Source organism: Xenopus tropicalis, chromosome 6 (assembly GCF_000004195.4).
Source record: "Xenopus tropicalis strain Nigerian chromosome 6, UCB_Xtro_10.0, whole genome shotgun sequence".
Lineage (NCBI taxonomy): Eukaryota > Metazoa > Chordata > Amphibia > Anura > Pipidae > Xenopus > Xenopus tropicalis.
In genome coordinates, this window is record NC_030682.2 from 123,959,921 (window position 1) to 123,980,209 (window position 20,289).

General features: G+C 37.5%; 1 protein-coding gene across 3 annotated transcripts; it reads right to left on the reverse strand.

The window, feature by feature from the left end:
• Nucleotides 1-699: 699 nt before the first annotated feature.
• impa1 (inositol(myo)-1(or 4)-monophosphatase 1) lies at nucleotides 700-9,265 on the reverse strand. Of its 3 annotated transcripts, none has more exons than XM_012964769.2 (9): nucleotides 9,246-9,265; nucleotides 8,376-8,448; nucleotides 7,285-7,418; nucleotides 6,767-6,871; nucleotides 5,912-5,957; nucleotides 4,658-4,766; nucleotides 4,024-4,132; nucleotides 2,343-2,494; nucleotides 700-1,376 (listed from the first exon to the last, which is right to left on the reverse strand). In XM_012964769.2, the coding sequence occupies exons 3-9, from the start codon at nucleotides 7,380-7,382 to the stop codon at nucleotides 1,252-1,254; spliced, it is 744 nt and encodes a 247-aa protein (XP_012820223.1). In that variant the 5' UTR covers nucleotides 7,383-7,418; nucleotides 8,376-8,448; nucleotides 9,246-9,265; the 3' UTR covers nucleotides 700-1,251.
• Nucleotides 9,266-20,289: the final 11,024 nt, after the last annotated feature.

Genomic DNA, 20,289 nt, shown 5'->3' on the forward strand with positions numbered 1-20,289 from the left:
CAGATCAATTTCTTTCCTGTCTTATTAAAATAACGTAGCACACACAAGGATGGATGGTGTAGAAGCATTCAAAAGACCAACATAAAAATTATATAGGTTTATGTAATAAATGGCAGTAAGTTTTCTTAAGGAGCAGTAACCCATGGCAACTAATCAGCAGAAAACATTTACTGGTCACCTGTATAAAAGCTATAATCCTATTGGTTGCTATGGGTTACTTCTCCTGGGCAAAATTAGTGCCATTTATTACATATAGGGGGGTAGTGTTTCTCCTCTAAATGTGAGTAGATAATTTTTGTCTGGGTACAGAGAACCTATTAGGCATCTCTACAGAATGTGAAAAATAACCAATAATGAACAATATTAACTCACCTCATAGAAAATATTTTCATCTTTTATAGCAGCAAAGCCTATATGTAACTATTTAGATAAAGGGAAAATAAAATTGATAATACTTGTAAATAGGTATATTTTCCCTTTAGCTAAGTTACAACCTTAGCTAAAGGGAAAATATACCTATTTACAAGTATTCATTATGAGGATGACATTTAGGTCATTTATTAACCAAGATGTTAAATGCTTCTGTGCATCCTATCATAAGAATGATGTGCTGATTATAAGATCCTTCCATCTGTTGCAGTCTAAATCCACCAACATTGCAAGCAGGGTGCTCTATATTAAACAAATGAAAAAAATAAATAGGAGACAGAATCAGATTTTAGGGGAAAAGTAATATTGATTTCGTCCATTGTAATTGAGTACTACACAGACATTAACCTAATGGAAAAGATATTCTAACATATTGTGGTCCTTTCAGGTAATTTGGGGGGAAGCATATATGTGTTCCTTTTCACCTCCCTATAAAATTCACAGTAATAGTGTTGTAACCCTTTTAGTGTTTATTTTATCTGATCTTGCCATGCTGCATGCTGCCAGTAAACAAAGCGCAGCGCAGATCAAAAAGAGACGTGGAACTGTAGAACCTTTGGTGTCAGGAATATGGCACTTTAATATCTGCAATGTAGATTCTATTGCACAAAATGGTTAAAATAATTAGTAACACAGAATAAAAATTGAGTATAACAAACTGTTTACTTGGTTTCCTTAAAATGTTTTTTTGTTGCATAAAAAAACAAAACACATTACAGAACATAATACATAAACTTATGTACATAATTCCATAAATATCTATAGATACTTCAATTAATACTGTGCAAAAATTAGACAGCCACCCTAGCTAAAACTGGAAATTCAGTTGGTATTTTTGCCATCATCTCGTTCCAGGGGTATAATCTGTAGCTCCTTAGCTATTCGCTCAGCTATATCTCTGCTGCTAGCTGCTATTACCCTGCAGGACATCAGGTCAAATGCTCCTCCTGCAAAACCAACAAGCAAACATGAGTTACTGCCCATACTCCACAATAATTCCAATGCTTTATGCATACTACAATCCACATTTAAGATTGTATAAGGAATAGTTACTAACACAACTATTTATTTAAAGAGATACTGACACCAAAAATTATTTTTTTTTAATAAATATATCAAAACATTGCTGTTTGCCGGATGCTTTTACATTACCTATCTGATTCCCCATGTTCTTCTATGAGGGGGCTACCATATTTGTGCAGCAGGAGGCCGTAAGCATTAGAAGCTATAACTGTCAGGCTGAGAAGGGACAGTCAGGGTGGTAAAACAGTCAAGTTTAGGGACTTTAACTAACAATTACTTACAAAAGTAAACCTGGTTGTGAAAAATGATCAACATGACATATAGGTAACTTTTTATGTACATTAATATTTTGAAAAGTAGTTTTTTTCGTGTCATTATCACTTTAAATAAAATGGCAAATACTATGACTTGTATATTCTAAGTCCAGCAAAACCTTATGGACTGAACACTGGATATCTTATTAGAGTATTATATATATTGCATATGACTGAGGTCTGTATAACTTGTTCCAGTCCTTTAGGGGTTAAGGTGTAATAAGGTCTACCAGTTAAGCATTTGTTTTTTTAATTTTCACAGTTTAATGAAATCCACTTACTTGAGCGCTAATATTCCTTGTCTTGCTCAAAGCATGCCCCATAAACAATAGGACAGTGCTACCTCAACTCAGTCTAAAGGCTGCTTATTCTGAATAACTTGAAAGTGTCTACAGATAATGATGTGATGCCTAATGATGTTATGTGTACCGTGATGCCCAATAACTTGCAAATGTTACTTGTGTCATTATAATTAAAATCAAAAATTAAATAAAATGACGAAGATTTACTTGTTGCTGTCAAACTGTTATGTAGCTCTGAGTGTTCATATGGTGCTATAAAGTTTAAATGCCAAACCTGTTGCATCCAGGACAACTCCCCCTGCTTCTGTAATGATGACAGATGCAGCTGCCATATCCCAGCAGTGGATCCCCATCTCATAATAAGCATCGGCACCTCCAGTGGCCACGAGACACATGTTTACTGCTGCTGTACCAACTGCTCTAATCCTGAAAGTTTAAAAAATGTCACTGTCATGCAAGTGCCCAGTGTACTGAAGGGAGGAAAACTCTGTAGGATTCATTTATGAATGAAAGGGCACAAGTGCTACACACACACACTAATAGATGTCAAACGCACCCATCAACATACAAAATACACAGTGATTACACTTGGCGCAAAGGGAGTTGCACCTGTAAAGCACATATTAAAAATATAGCACAAAGCAGGGCAACATGAGGCTAAAGGGAGGGACAGGGCCGGATCTGTCTTCTGAGCGCCCCGAGGCCGCCCCCGTTGGTCGCCCTCCCTCCCCGTGTGCATGCGCAAACGCACGACCACCCCTCTCCCGACTGCTCCGTATGGGAGCCAAACTTAAAAATTTTGTTACGGCGAGGCAGCATGCCGCCCCTAAACTTGTGCCGTCCTAGGCCCGGGCCTTTGTGGCCTCGCCACAAATCCCTGTACTTAATGCCTTTTTAAAGCAGGCAGCAAGTGCTGTGTTCCAGATGGTCTTGGTTCTGTAAGGACTTATAATTGTGGATCATGTTTTGCATAAGGCCACCCTCATACAAGCTTCCTAAATGGACAGTGCTGTAAAGGAACGGAAGCAAAATGCATTGTGGGTATAACATTTGAGGGGATAAGCAAAGTTTTAGCTTCAATGACAATGTCTACCCATGCCTTAAACACTGTACAGGTATGGGATCCCTTATTCGGAAACCCATTATCCGGAAAGTTCCGAATTACGGAAAGGCAATCTCCCATAGACTCCATTATAAGCAAATAATTCTAATTTTTTAAAAATGATTTCCTTTTTCTCTGTAATAATAAAACAGCGCCTTGTACTTGATCCCAACTAAGATATAATTAATCATTATTGGAGGCAAAACAAGCCTATTGGGTTTATTCAATATTTAAACGAATTTTAGCAGACTTATGGAGAAGTTATGGAGATCCAAATTACGGAAAGATCCCTTTTCCGGAAAACCACAGGTCCCGAACATTCTGGATAATGGGTTCCATACCTGTACTAGCTACAAATATTGCCTCAGACCTTGCAATCAACTTAATTATTATATAGTAATTTCTATTCTTTGCTATGCTTAGTTTATTACCCACAGGTACAGCTAAACATCTAGGATATGAAAATTCTGTTTTAGTGTACTGCCTCCCAACTCTCTACTCGCTTGGGCCGCTGGTCCCACAGTGTTGCACAGGTTCAGAGTTATCTGCCAGCTTTCCTAAGAATTTTGCTGTGCACCCATGCTTATTTTACCCATGCAACCCACTACCCTGCTGTGCTTCCCTATCTTTGCCTTTACTTCTGGCCCATGTTTGTTTTCTCCTCAAAGAGTCCCAATGCTCTGCTTCAGATCAGTCATACAACTATTTTCCCCACTTAAAAGTGTACAAACAAAACCCTTTTAGAAAAAAAGAGATGAAGAAAAAGTCGTGTTAGGAACCATTTACAATTCAATATGGATTCATTTGGTTGTTAAACCAGAAATATGCATAGAGCAGTTATATTAATGCTCACCCGTGGATGGGAATGCACAGCAGTCTCTCCATGTTAGACAGCACCATTTTAATAACCTCTGGATTCCGATTTGATCCCAGTTCTGTTATTATCATGGATTTGGTAATATCTGCCAAAAGTAAAAGTATAAATAAGAACAACATATTGGCGTCAGTCATCATGGTAATTAATATTCATGAGTTGATGCAATGATGATTTTCCACTTTTTTTTTATTATTATATTCACTTACTGTTAGTATAAACTGAACTGGAAAATCAGTAAAACATATAAAACTGCTTGCAACACTTGATGATTCCCAATCAAGCTCTCTGTGCTTGGTGTATCTGTATGTACATCACACTGACTATATTTGTACATGCAGGAAGCTAGAGTACTATTATTATTACCACCACATATTTATAAAGTGCCAACATATCCCACAGCACTGTACAACAAAATGGGTGTACACATTGAACATACAGATTTACAAACAACCAATAACCGATACAAGATGTAAAAAGGCCCCTGTCCAAAAGAGCTTACAATCTAACAAATCTAGACACTTGCACTGACAAATCTGAAAAGTTCCAGAATATAAACTGCACTAAAATTTTCAGCAGAAGTAGCATTTATAGTAAGAGAACTAGTACTTGCCTTTCTGTCCTGAGACTTGTAATTTTTGACCATTACAAAATGCCCCTTTTCCCTTTCTTCCAGTGTACATTTTATCTTCCACACAGCTGTAAACAACTCCAAATTCAACCTGAGAAAGAACAGCAGAAACAGAATAACATCAGAATGCACCATGCCCAATGCACATAAACCAGCAATGTTAGCAAGCAAATTCATGCTGCAATAATCATACTGACCCAACCTTATCCTCAATATAACATTATAAATTATAAGGCATGTGGGTTTAAGACCATAGCATTGGTGAATGGAACTACATTTATACTTCTTATGTATAAAAGTAGTCAGTTCAATTGCCTGCATATAAATGTGATTTGCATGTGATGCAAACACATCCATGGTTTTGCATTGAAATCACAGTGGCTTCCAACTGTGTAACACAACACACTCACACAAAGTTGCAGTGTAAATCTTCCAGTTGTAACCTGTCAACTTGTACAATTAGGAGCAGATTTATTTATTTAAAATGTCAAAGTAGAGCTCATCAAAGAAAAATCACCCACTTTCTATTCATTCCTATAGGATTTTTAGAAGTGGTGAACTTAAATGGTGAACTCTCACTTTCACCCACTGATATATATATATATATATGCTTCTAAAGATCCCATAGGAATAAACAGGAAGTGGGTGAGTTTTTCTGTGGTGAGCTCGAATTCACATTTTGATAAATCTACCCCTTTGAGTACATTGACACAATTTCAGTGCAAGTGAGGGATGTAAGTGCTCTGTGCTTATGTGTGAATAGGCAGAAATCAGTGCTCCTTTGCCCAAAAAAGTCTTGTCTCCAGATACATGAAACCTGCTGGTATTACTTGGCTTGAAACAAGAGCATATGCAGTCTATACATCTACACATCTGAAATTATGATTAATTGCAGCAAGTAGAAGTGTAGAAAGGTATATTAGAAAAAAATATACTGGAAGCACAATGAAAAAAGTTATCTTCCTTATGCAACTTAAAATAAAAATATGTACAGGTATCAGACTGTTCTCCCTGTAACTGTACATACAGACATTTGTGTGTAATGTTTTATTGCATTTTTTTTTTATTAACCATAAAACTGTCCAGCACCCAGAATTGACTTTATGCAGCTAGGGATAACACAGCCCCCTTGTAGAATCTGTGTAGAGGCTCCCAGGAGCAGCCTGAGATACCTTGTTTGTTTCTGTGCCAGCTCTTTACAAATCATCCAATCAGCAAATAATACTACATATCTACCTGCTTGTTCACAGCAAATCCAATGGACACAGCCACAAATGGAAATCTAAACAAACAGAAACAAAATAAAAATAAGATACTCTGCATAAAAATGACCTTTAACTAATGACTTTACAAATTAAATAAATCACTTGTGCCTTTTTCCCAAAATTAACCCTACTGTTATCTTTTCCTGGCGTTTGCAAAAATCAGCATAAATTCCATGAAAACATGAAATTCAGGAAGGATAAAAGGCTGCTTACTTGCATCAGGCCAGAAATAAAGAAAAACAGTGTAATTTCCTGGAAATTGTAGTTTCCAAATACGTAAAATCAGGGTTATATGGAATTATTGGGCCTAAGGCAGATCTGCATGTTGCTTGCAAGTTCAAATGAGATACAAATGCTTGCAACTCATTGCTGCAGAGCAAAATGTTACTTAAAAAAAAAAAAAAGCTGAAAAAGATCAAATGCAAACTCTCTCTAAATATTATTTTCTATACCATATGAAATTAAAATATTCCACCTAATTGTAATATACGTTAGCAAACAATTTTGCTCGTTTTCCACTAAATCAGGGGTAGGCAGTCTGCAACCTTCAACATATTAGTGAATTATGGGGCATATTCTTGTGTTAAAGAAATCACACACTTATGGGCAGATTTATCCAAATCTGAGTTTAATAGGAGCTTAATATGTAAAAACACCCCCACGTTCTTTTCATCCCTATGGGATTTTTAGAAGTGTATTTATGAATGGGTGAAAGCTAGAGTTCACATGCTTTTAAAAATTCTATAGGAATGAATAGAAAGTGGGTGAGTTATGTATTACACTCTGAACTCACATTTTGCTAAATCTGCCACTAAATACCACATACCTGTGTACAAAGTTTGTTGTGCCATCTATGGGATCTATGATCCAGGTTGGATTATCTGTTAGCGTGCTTCCAGCTCCTGCAGCCACTGACTCCTCGCCAATAAAACTAGAACATCAAAGCAAACCACAAGCGTAGTGTTAGCCTGGGCTGAGTGACTGGCAGTACCTGTATATGCAATGTAATTTACACATATTGGGTTTCATTACAATATTGTACATTGTACTGCTTTCATCATTACTCCCCCCTCTGTTTCTGAAGACTATGCAACTACAGTGATAAAAAAAATGAGTTATCAGATTTTAATATTTATTTGTGGTTTTATTCACTGTTATTGGTGGCCTCCCAAAGTCTTGATATATTGGATACCCGGCTGCTACACTGTGTGAGGATTATTATATTCTTTTGCTTTTACCTTTTCTTGTTCCCTAATTTTCTAAAACAACATGACCCTGAAAGGATTGTTATACATCCTGTAACCTGCATTATGTCTGGATTATATTTTATGGGATATGACTTACCTGTGTGATGGGTATTTCTCCTTAATGGATGAGATAAGCATTTCTTCAACTTTTTGGTCTGTGGCTGTCACCAGATCTGCAGGGGAACTTTTAACCATTATGGAAACATCTTCCTTTAGTGCCGCACACACCACCTGCCAATACATTCAAGTCTCTAAATTTATAAAAAGCTTATAAAGGTTTTAGGTTAAGATTCCTAAATAACTATAAAAAAAAAAAAAAAGCATGAAAACGTAATAGTTGTTACATCCCTAATGAGTTGCTTTGGTTCCTGTCCATGGAAGTGACAGCTCAATGTTAGGTTGTGGTTTTAATAAATTCCTTATATTGCCATTAATTATTATTAGTTAGTTAACCAGGGTTCAGATTCAATCATACTTTGATACTAATCAAAAGATTTTTTCTGCCTTCTGCTGGAACCTATAATTAAAGGGGGGTTTACCTTTAGGCTAACTTTTAGTATGTTATAGAATAGCCTATTCTTAGCAACTTTCAATTTGTCTTCATTATTTATAGTTTTTGAATTATGTCTTCCTCTTCTGATTCTTTTCAGTTTTCAAATAGTGGTAACTGACTTCAGCAGCTACAACACTGTTACTGTGTGAGGCTAACATTGTATTGTTATTTTTTATTACTTATCTTTCTATTGAGGCCCTCTCCTATTCATATTCCAGTCTCTCTTTCAAACCACTGCCTGGTTGCTAGGTTTAATTGGACCCTAGCAACCAGAGACCTGCCAACATTCCAAACTCATGAGCTGCTAACAGAAAGCTAAATAATTAAAAAACCACAAATTTAAAGGTGAAAAAAAACCCTAAAGTACTACTGCTGTGGCACGACAGTTGCTATTTTACAAATCCATTGTAGCAGATGTATAATAAATAGGTTTCACAAATAGGTTTTATTTAGTTTCATTTAGTTATTGAGATGTAAATAGTTTACTGCAAACAACCCAACCATGTTATGTGTCAATAATGCAATGGGAATTGCTGAATCATTACATAGAAACACGCAAGCACACACAAATGCACCCACACACCTGTCATGTTTCTGTCCATTACAGATATAATTCTTTTAAATGGTAATGATACCTACTGAGCCTGCCTTTCTGGCTATCAAAATAGCAAAATCCATGCTCTCTTGCCACTGGTCCTCCATTATCACCTAGATGGGAGTAATAAAAAAAAACAAGTTATTGACTGGTCAGGAGGGACACAAGGGATACTAATTCATCCCCAGTAATCACTGACATTAAATAGGAAAAAAGTCCTCCTTTTGATTTGAGCTCATTCAGTTGGGCTTATGTAAAAAAAGCACACAAACTGAATTTCCAAAATTAAATATGAATGTATTATTATTTACACAGGTATTAATAATCAGATTGAAATCATTTCCCAGGATCCTATAGGCTCACAGAGCCATCTAACCATTCCACAATATTTTCCCATAACAAAGTGATCAATTTTGGTAAAAGTCCTTTTGCTTTCAACAATGGGTAGTGCCAAGGTTCCCATCCGCCCCAACATGAATCCTTGTGGATTCCTAAATGAAAAATAAGTCTTCCCATATATATTCCCTTAAATCTGCCAGTGAAAAGGTCAGTATAATGTTAAGGATTTACAGCAGACAGATTTGAGGCATTTCATATAATTCAGAGTAAAATGCACACACTGAGCTGTAACCATTTGTAACCATTACAAGAAGTGGGAAGCTCCAATTCATTTTTTAACAAGATAAAGTGGGACAACATTCTCGGTGCACCCCGTCACGCCTTGTACCATTAATGAACCTGCACCGATTGTCAGCATCAGTAGCCTCGTATATGAGGACACTGGGCACAGAGCAGAAATACTACTCCGTTATAGTTACATACCCGAATTCAATGACACTAATATAGCCATGTGTGTAATAAATGAATGATCCCCCAGCTCCCATGCACCCTGTGCGGGAAGTAGACAGACCTGTGCGCTGTGAGATAAATACAGCAGGAACTCTGTACAGCGGGTTGCGGAAGTCTCAGTTCTGCCTTCTGCAATGAAGGCGCTTCCGGGTGTAGTGCGCAAGCTTCCTGTCTGGGCGACACTTCCACATCCGTATGGAATTATCATCAGCAACTACAAGTGTATAGTGTGCAACTACAAGTGTATAGTGTGAAACTACAAGTGTATAGTGTGCAACTACAAGTGTATAGTCTGCAACTACAAGTGTATAGTGTGCAACTACAAGTGTATAGTGTGCAACTACAAGTGTATAGTGTGCAACTACAAGTGTATAGTCTGCAACTACAAGTGTATAGTGTGCAACACCATATAGCATAACAAGTGTATGTTATAATCAGTGAAGGCTGTGTAGTTACATCATTCTCCACTCAAGAAATTAAAAATTCAATTAAATATATGGGCAACATTAGTTTTTCACCTATTGACTGCATGTAGGTGAAAGCAGAATTATCCCAAAGTGATATCACAAACTATTCCTGATAGTTAACTTCTCAGGTACTTGCTGCTAAGATGTATTCACAACTTGGTCAAGCAAGATGGCTTTGATGACCCGAGTTAGTATTTGTTTATCTTTGGTTGACTGCATTGGTATGTACAGTAGGTGGGAGTCAGGCCATGTTATCTGCACACTTCACCTTAGATATGGCACAGAATTCTGTAGGCCTACATAACAAACCAGGAGCTGCACCTCAGAGTGAAGGCCAACAGGACTGTGAGAGATATATAAAGAATATTCATGTAAAACACCAACACCATGGGCTGCACCTCAGTAAATGAATACAATTAGTATTGCACAGAACCCTGTTTAGCTCAGGAATGTAATGTAATGCCACTGTTGCTTTAAACAAAATTGACAATATTAAGAAATTAAGTTTAAATGATTAAACACAATGATACACAGGTGACAAAGGGAATCATTATGTTGCACTACATTGTAGATCTATGGGGTTGTTGGAAGGCACACAGACAGTAGTGAAAACTCAGGTAGAGCTATTTTATGGAACCCCACCCCATGCATAAAAGCCTTTAACTAAGTATAAAATTAGTGTGATGCTAATATACTTTTTATGCTTTTATTTTGGAAAAGAAATGGCTCCACGTCTCCTTCTGTATAGGGCAGTGTTGTTCAAGTTATTACACAGTCGGCCTTCATACAGTCTTAGAGAAGAGGATTTGATTCAACTGATGACATCTTAAAATTAAGTCTATGGAGCCCTTGTGTAGACCCAGGGCCATAAAAATCTTTTACAGGGCCACATCTGGCCCAGAGGCATCCAGTTGGACAGCCCTGGTCTAGTGGAAACTGTCATTAACATAGAATAAACGTGTCTCCCAAATTCTAGGCAATATTTTATCTTGCCTAAGATGGCTCTTAGGCAAGGTCCATTAAAATCGGTTTTGCTGTGGGCATAATATCTTAAGATATTATCATATTATGAGGCTGAAACAGCCTTAAATAAGAATTTAGGATTATCCCTATGTATACATAACAGCTACATACATACACAAAGCAGGGTAGACTATGTAACTATGTCAAATAATACAATGTAATAACATAAAGGTATTTTCTTTTTGGCCTTGCAAACAATTTACCCTGAAATAAATTAAGGCATGGATTTTTTGTGTGCTGTAGGAAGGTATTTGTAACATGCAGTGCCACATCTGACCAGTGTGAGGCAGTCATTTCCCATAATGTTCAACAGGCTGGAACTTTCTGAAGGCAAAACAACTCATGTTTAAAATAGAATCTGGACTAAAAGGTCTCTAGATATTGCATGTCATTGCACTGTTCAAAAACAACCTTGAGTATTATAATGGATACTCCAAAGTCAACTTGAAATTAGAGCAGAGAGCCGTGTCACCACACCCTTTTGATTTTGACTTTGTTTAAAGTGATCATAAATGTTTGAATGCTGTTATCATAAGGGCTGTTTCAGGCACTCTAAGGGGCCCATTTACTTACTCACGAACCGGCCGAAAGCGTCCGATTGCGTTTTTTTCGTAATGATCGGTATTTGGCGATTTTTTCGGAAAATTATCGCAACTTTTTCGTTGCCATCCGAATGTTGCGCAAAATCTGCCGATTTTTTCGTAGCGTTAAAACTTGCGCGAAAAGTCTCGCCTTTTTCGTAGCCATTCCAAAAGTTGCGCAAAATGTTGCGATTTTTCGTAGCGTTCGGATTCATTCAAGCTTCAGTATGGTGACTTTTCTTGGGCCAGGTTGGAGCTGCAGAGTGCCATTGAGCCCTATGGGAGGCTTCCAAAATCATGCTAAGTCTGAAAGTTTCGGCTGCCGCTTACGAGCGCTCAATACGAAAAAGTCGCGACAAGATACAAGCGAATCGTAATGGCTACGAAAAACTCGCGTTTTTTCGCGAAAATTGTATTAGTAACGAAAAAGTCGCGACAATTTCCGAAAAGTTGTAAAGGCGCCGAAAAAATCGAAAAAATACGAAAAAGTCGCAAAATGTTCGTTTTCCAATCGGAATTTTTCCAATTCGGATTCGAAATCAGCCCCTAAGTAGTAGCCCAAAATCTCTATATTAAAGTGACCTGAAACAGCCCCAGATGCTTTTTCAGGTCGCTGTCCCTGGTAAACGCTCTTGTCAAGCAATTGCAATGATAGCCTATGGGGACTCTTTCAGGGGCTCTAATGCTGTATTTCTGGGCTTATTATACATGTGGTATTTAAAGGGGTTGTTCCCTTTAAAATGAACTTTTTGTATTTTAGTAGAGGGTGACATTCAGAGAAAATTAGCAAGTACTCTTCAGTTTTTATTATTTGTGTTTTTTAATTATTTTGCTCAACTCTCCAGTTTGGAATTTCTGCACATCTTGTTGCTTGGGTCTAGATTACCCTAGCAACCAGGCAGCGGTTTAAATGAAAGACTGGAATATGAATAGGAGAGGACCTGAATACAAAGATTAGCAATACAAAGTAACATAACAATAGTTATGTAACAATAACAAAATAATAGTTTTTTGGCTGCTGGGGTCAGTGACCCATTTGAAAAGCTGTAAAGAAGAGAATGACAAATAATTAAAAAAAAAAAAAATTTAAGTTGTTAACAACTGGACATTCTAAAATATACTAAAAGTTAACATAAAGGTGAACACCTTTAAATTGTCTGTAAAAAAAAACCCTGTGTGCAATTAATTTATCCAAAATGAAATTACAGGTATAGGAATTATTACCGTAAATGCTCAGGACCTGGGGTTTTCTAGATAAGGGATATTTTCATAATTTGGATCTCCATAACTTAAGTCTGCTAAAAATCATTTAAACATGAATTAAACCCAAAGGATTGTTTTGCCACCAATATGGATTCATGCAGCTTTGTTATGCAACTGTGGCTCTGTCATGTTTAAAAGAATAGAAAGACATTTATTTTGAATCTAATTAACAAAACATGTCACTGGGTTGTTTTGGCTCCTGAATTTCTGCTGTCTCACGTCATGAAAATGATGGTGTGTCCTGAGAAAGGATCTTGTTTAATGTAACAGCGTGCTTGTGGGCAATGGTGGATATAAGCTGGAAGCACATTCCAATGAGCAAACAGAAAAGCCTGTAGAACTTGAATGAGAAGAAAAATAATCCTCCATTTTTAGTATTCTTATTTACTGAGCAGAGAAAAGCTCCCAGGTGCGGACAGAATGTTTTAGCTAAACACACACAAAACTCACAGGTGGAGACAGTAAATACTTCCCCTTTAGCATTCTCAAAAGTCACAGGTGCATAGACATTGTTACTTTAGAGCAAGAATGACAGTCAGTTACAGGATGAACTTAAAGCAGTAGCAGAAAGAATTTGAGTATATCAGGATTGGCAAAAGTGTGGGTAACTGCCTGTTGAGAACTACAACTTCCAGCATTCTTAGTCAGCAGGTGTTTGGGAGTGCAGGGACCTGTAGCTGAAAAAAGGTGTTTGCATTAAAATTATTTGCATTATATCACATACATTTTTTTATGATGTGAACTGATATTCTGAGATAATTTGCAATTGGTCTTCCTATTTTATTCTTTGTGGATATTAAGTAGGAGGATAGAAAGATAAGTAATACAAAGTTACAATAAGATTGTGGACTCACTGAGCAATAGTTTCTTGGCTGCCGGGGTCAGTGATTCTCTTTTGAAAGTCAGAAAGAGGCAAATAATTCCAATGAAATGCAAATAATTACAAAATGATACAAAAAGAATAGCTGAAAAGTTGCTAGAAATGGGCCATTCTATAACACACTTAAAATTAGTTGAACAGTAAACTACACCTTTAAAGGGTTTCTGGCACATTCCTGGCTCAGAATCATCTCCTGGTGTTGGTTTTTGGGCACTATTATGAAGTGGTGGTATGTATGTATTTATATCTTTATTTATAAAGCACTACTTATGTACGCAGTGCTGTACAGTAGAATACACTAATACAAATAGGGGGTTATTAAGATAATAATAGATACATACAAAGTATAACAATAAATACAGATAAATACAAGATAAATACAATTGCATTAAGTTAAGAGTCAAAGACACAAGAGGATGGAGGTCCCTGCCCCGTAGAGCTTACAATCTATATGGGAGGGTAACTTACAGACACAAATAGGCACAGTGGGTGACAATATAATATAAGTGCTGGTTCCCAGATCAGGTGCTGGGTGAGTGCTCCAAAAGGTGGTGTTGTACAATGGCACATTACGCTGGTGTAAAGCTTCCAATAGAGAGGGTAAAGAGTATTTTCAACCTATGAGAGGCTCATCTCCCGCCAGACCAACGGGAATGGAAATCCTGAAAGAGTCAGAGTCTTCTGGCTTACCCTCCCATGTAATAAAGGATAAGCCTGGTATAGGCAGGAAATAATGGTTTAGAGATGTTTAGCCTTCCCTTAACGAGATATATTGTAATTATATTATATATAACTATAACGTATGCTGGGCACATACCTCTTCTACATGCCTTCCCATTGTTTTGTGTCTGAATCTGCGGGTCCTGGTGCACGAGTTGCTCTCATATGCATGGGGGTGGAAGTGGGTGCATGATGTGGGGAGTGGGCATGTTGGACCAGCGCTTGCTACTCTACTTTGGAGCCTGACCTGTGGCATAGTAAAGGGGACAGACCTGATCCGTGCTTCAGTGAATACAGGCATGATTTCTTCCTCATTAATATATTGTAGGAAATCACACTAACACATTAAAAAATTTCAATAAATAATGTATTTATTGATATTCCCAATAATTTGCAAGTTGAGTATCCAAAAATATTGAGAATTTATTTAGTGAAAAAATTTTAGAAGTTTAGCGAAAGTTTCCCCAAAAATGTCAAGAATATTGCAGGAAATTCTACAAAAAATCAGGAAACTTAAACAGCCGATCATTTCCTTGAATCCTTTTTTTCCCAAACAAGAAGTGTTCCAGTGGCCATTTTAGAAGCACTGGCACTCATTCTAGGAAAACAATAATGTGTATACGCACGAAAACGCGAGAGAATGCAAAGTCTCGCGTTTTCATGCGTATATCGGCTACATGTGCCTGCACCCGAGCGTATCCCATTCATTCGGGTGCAGGCACAAGTAGCAGGCGTAGGGCTGAATTTTCGGCAAGTGTTATTCCGCTTGCCGAAAAAATCAGCCCTACGCCTGGTGTGGCATCAGCCTTAAACTGTGTGAAATAGAAAATAATGATGGGATTAACTTGATTAACAATGATCATTAACAATGATTAGATTATCTTCCCCTTGAAATTGTGTGAAATAGAAAATGATAATGCATTTAACTTCCCCTTGAAAATGTGTCAAGGACAGCTTGTCAATGGTTTTCATCTGCTTAAATCTGGTGTGCATTTTGTCAGTCTAAAAAAGTCACATAAAATTTTATAAACCTCAAATATTCGCTCGTTTTAAAAAAACATTCTTGAATTTTTCAAGAAAACCACACTCTATCCATTGCCTATAATTTTAAGCAATGGCCTCCGGTGGCTAGATTGTAATTAAGATGGTTGCTTTATAAAGCAGTAACTTCTGAATTAATTATAACTTAGACCAGTGGTTAGTTTCTTACCTTCTTAATGCTCTAATTTATAAGCAGAATGCAGTTATTGTTTATCAAGTATAAAATCATGTCTGCTAGGGAAAACGTTTTCCCCTAAATTTGTAGTCCACCCAGCTCGCAGATAAAACATATTGAGACGCAGCTTACACGTGGCTGAGGAGATAAGCTATGTATATATAGCCTGTTGTGGTCATTACCTTAGACCCAGGGAAGAAGTTGGGGCACAAGAGTGTGTCTCTAGGGGGCTGAATTATCAATGTCCTAATTTTGGGTGTATTTAAGTACACCATTGGCAAAAATTTGTATTAATAACGAAAATTTCTGATGTGCGTTAATTACACGAAAATTTGCACGAAAAAAGTTGCGTAATTTAACGAAAATAGTGTAGAAAATACTCAAAGTTCTAAAAGTTAGAAAAAATAAGAATTTTTTGTAATCATACCCAATTGTACGTTGATAAATGTGCCCCTTAGTGTTCATGCAGAGGTCATGCATTCCCCAGGTCTGGCTGTGCTTGCAACTAGTGCAAGATGCAGATTGCACTGTTGGTTGCACCCATTGCCGCTCCCTAACTTGCATGTCTGAATAACACACAAATTGGGGGGGGGGGGGGGGGGGGAATTGGCATACCTACATGCCTCCCACTTTCCTCTCCTTGTGAACATAATTGCTGAACAGCTCTGTATTCATCAGGGCAGCGGCAGGTCTCTGGTTTCTAAAATGTAGCAGTGCAAAGCAGTGTGCAAATAAATGGCAGATTGCACCTGTTTTTTGCACACTGCCTTCCTGTTAGTAAATGACCCCTTGTCTTGAAAAACTGATTCTCGCTTACACAAAAATAAAACAAAATAAATTTTCCAAAATAAATTTCCAAATTTCTTGTTTTTTTATTTTTCAATATCACTCAGTTATTATTCCATCCAATCAAATGCTGATAATAATCTTGTTATTTTATCTGGTTTAGAAGAATGCCTGTAGAGAAATAGCAATCAGTCAGTACACAGTCTGAAGAAGTCATCATTGCAATAAGTGACCTTTAAAGGTTAAGCCTTTCTGTAACAGCATTATCTTCACAAGGAAAGACATCTTGGGTTTCAAGGAAACAACAACAAAATAACTTTTATAATGTAAATCTTATTTCTGCTACTTCTCTGCTTGTGATACACTGGAATAATTTGCACCTGAAGACATAGACATTTATGTGCAAACTTCCTTACCCTTTAAGCAAGCAAAAGCAATTATTCCTGCTATAAGTATAAAAAGTCAAGCAGTTAAAATTGTGCTGACTGCCAGAGTAAAGAACCATGCTCAATATGCACTGGCATTTCTATACAGATTACCTTATTTCTCCTGATATATATAACAAGGGTTGCCAGCCTATGAAAAATACAATGTTCAGCATGACTCATGAATAGTGAGTTCAGATATTTGGCTACAGTCAGTGCTAAATCCTGTGTGACTGGCATGGGAACTCAACCATATACAGTAGCTTATGCTGGGTCAGTTTCTGAGACTGCTGTACATACTATATATCTCAAGTGCTGTTTATCACTGCGCAATAGGAAACAGGCCAAAATTAACCAAGGCGCTTAATGAATCATTCCAATGATTTTTAAAATCATTTCTCTCTGACTGTGAGGAAGATTTCTGATGGAAAAGTTCTGATAAATCTTAAAAAAAAATGAATTGCTGAGAATCATTTTGGATATAATTAAATTGCCCCAATGTTTCTAAAATAATTTTTTTTATTACGGTACCATGCAAGGTCACTTTACATAATTTCAAGATACATAATAGGGCCAAAAGTATGTCATAACCTAGAACACTTTCTGTGAAGGTACAAACTGTTTCTGAAAGCATAATTAGTTGGGCGATCAGTAACACGCAACACTAGCATCCCCATGGCTCAATACCAAGCATCATCTGGAGGAGCACTGGAAACAGTCTCTGGCAGTCTCATGGATGGGTTTGAGTGTGGGGATGACAGTAGAACTCTACTAGCATCAACATAAGGAATAATGGTCTAGGGTTTGGTCTACATCCCCTGGTCCCAGTAAAAACAAACATAAATGGACCCTTTCCATGGGGTTGGTGCCAATATGTTAGGCACCCCCAGGTTTGCTACAGTTTTGCCTTGGCCCCATCTGCTTTCCTTGGGCTGGTGCCATCTGAGGCAGCATCACTTCCCCCACCAGTTCCTCGCTTACCTCTTTGGTGATGGAATGGAGCAAGGGGGTGGGGGGGGTACACTGCTGGCTTTGAAGAGCTGAGTTTGCCTTTTGAAAAACAGAAAATCGCTTTTAAAGTTACCAGAGGAAGCTTTTTGCCACACTGGCTGCTCACTGCCACCGGAGGCAAGGACTTCACCTTGCTTCATCTTAATAAATTTAGAACTAATCTAACCTCATTTAGATTTATAGAAATGTTGAAAATTAGTCACCTTTAACTTGTTTTCTAGCATCTCTGCTCCATTAGAGGCAAGAACATGGACAAGAACAAGACATTCTGTTAGGGTGACCCAATCACTTGATAATTCAGGGACACGTCTATTAAATACATGTTGCAGGGCTGCACTGATTGCATTTACATTTAATTGCAATCAGTGCAGCCATTTAAGTTGGATTTTCTAGACGTGTCCCTGAATTTTCAAGTGATCTGGTCACCCTATATTCTGTGACATTTTGTAGTCCTGGCCCATCTCATATGTTTGAGACCACTAAAGGCGCAGAGCTGCAGGTGCTTTGCATACAAATGTGCCCAATCAGTATTACCTTCTGTACCCAGGGGGCTTTGCTACATGTTACACTGGCAATGAAGTGAGTGTAAATGCTACAAGTTTAAATGGAATTTTCCATCCTTGCACATGGATCAGTCTGCATAAATGAGCCCACAGACTTGAGTATTCAATGGGGTCCTCTGAGAATAACAAGACTGTGTGTATTTAAAGGCATGGCTTGATCCATTCCTGTGGTACACAGACTGAAGCTCGGACAGTCAGTGAAAACTAAAAATATCCAGACTACTGACTTAGCAAGATTTTATTGATCTGCAAATATGTATGCATTCAGCACAAAGCCAAACTATCTACACTTACAGCTCTGCACTGGGGAATGCTAATTGGTAAACCAACATGTCTGCAAGCTATTTTTGGTGTCATTTTCTATTCACTTTCTGAATATTGCCTGCCTTATTTAAACTCACAGTAAGCCAAAATATGTCTTTGTGTTAGAGGAAAATAAAGACTGAATGTCTAGTGGGGACTATAGAGGTTATTTATTTATGGCCCAGACCCAGTGCATTTCCAGTTTGCAGGCAGGAGTACAAAGTGTGAAAAACATGGGCGTTTGTTTTTTTGCACTTTTCAAATTGCCCCAGAAACTGTAAATGAGCCATTTTGAAGTGGATTTTGAGGGTGCTCCACCAATGTTTTTTTGACCTGCTTGAGGTAATTTACAACCTTCTGTATTGTCCAGAAATATGGAAGTGCTGGTTGTGTGCATTATGTATTATACATATATGAGGGAGCTGCCAGATTGCATGTCTTTCCCATGAGAAGTTCTCACACAAATTTCTTATTAGTAGGTGTGTTGTTCTTTCTGCAATCTATAAGGAATGCCTTTGTCAAGACTAATAGTATGGAAGCTCTTGGCAACCAGTACAATCAATGCAACAAGTTTACATTAATGGTCACTACAATTACAAGCATGATTTTAGAATTAGCTATGAGGCTGTTCACACAAGTTATTTCAGCTTGGTCACCCTGCCGATCATGGCATAAATGTATTCTCCAGACCCAGGTTCAATACCCAACTGTAGGTTTTCGTTTCTTAGTTCCTAGGTGCTTTGTAAATTGTATTATTTGTATGATTGGCAGGTTCCTGACTTCTTTCCTGTTTATGATGACTCCAGGAGACTCCTGGCCCCTGACAGTACAAACAGACTATTGTAGCAATAAAACCCTTATTGACCCCAATGTATTTTGGACAACAACAAAAAAAATCACAGCAAAAACATCCATTGGCTCCAGTGTAGTTTGCACATAAAAAGTTGATGCAAAAAAATCCCATTGACTTCAATGTATTTTACACAGAAAACATTGCAATGAAACAAGGGGCATTGGCCTATTGACATTAACACATTTCAAGAATTTTCACAAAATTGGACAATTTTACTCATTATAATGGTGACTATTGATGACAGACCTCTGTCTTCCAAAATTATTTCTGAGAGAACTGGTGAACTCCCCTTTGAAGTTAGGGTCCTACATAATACAAAACTGTCATTTTTTTGGGTCATTCATCGTCTCCAATAGTTTTGGGACTCCCCGCCATTGTCTTCATACCCCTACTGTAGACTAGTCTTTTAATCAAAGCACCATACAGGTGATCTCAATAGACACCAGTTAAGTGCACCATTCCCTCCCCCATATACCAGGTAAATCAGTACCAAAGAGTGAAATAAAACATAACTTTTAATAATAAACTGCTAAAAATAATGAGTTCTTCCCTTAATGTTAAAAATGGTTGAGAGACACAGATTTCTTCCTGGAGTTTGTTCTACTATTATAAAAACTGTCAGTCCCTCCAAAGTTTTTTCCTGCCAAAAGCCTCCACTAATTTACAAGTTACAAGCTTTACCTTATAGAGACATTTGGAAGTCTTCTGTAAAACATCTGCTGAAACCCTGCCCCCATCACCCATATGACAGCCCAATTAACCTTCTTCCTGGAACTATCTCTCCATAACAAAACCTAAATTAATTTAATTAAACCTAATTTAATTAATTAAGTTGATTCCACCTGAAACCCTAGCTATCAAGAAATAGATTCAAGATGATCTTTGTAAATGGTTTACTTTGTCTTCCTTTTGTTCTGCCAGGACTGACGTCTTTGTGGAGAAAAACATTTGGAGGTCTTGGGCCCTGTATTGATTATAAAAGTCTTAATAAAATTACTGGAAACATTTCTATCC

Excerpts from the sequence above, each read along its gene's own strand:
- impa1 (XM_012964768.2), bottom strand. The coding sequence starts at position 8,442 with ATGGAGGACCAGTGGCAAGAGAGCATGGATTTTGCTATTTTGATAGCC. Across the intron at positions 5,958-6,766 it reads ACAACAAACTTTGTACACAG|ATTTCCATTTGTGGCTGTGT; the intron begins GTATGTGGTATT and ends CTGTTTGTTTAG. Across the intron at positions 4,133-4,657 it reads ACAAGTCTCAGGACAGAAAG|ATATTACCAAATCCATGATA; the intron begins GCAAGTACTAGT and ends TACTTTTGGCAG.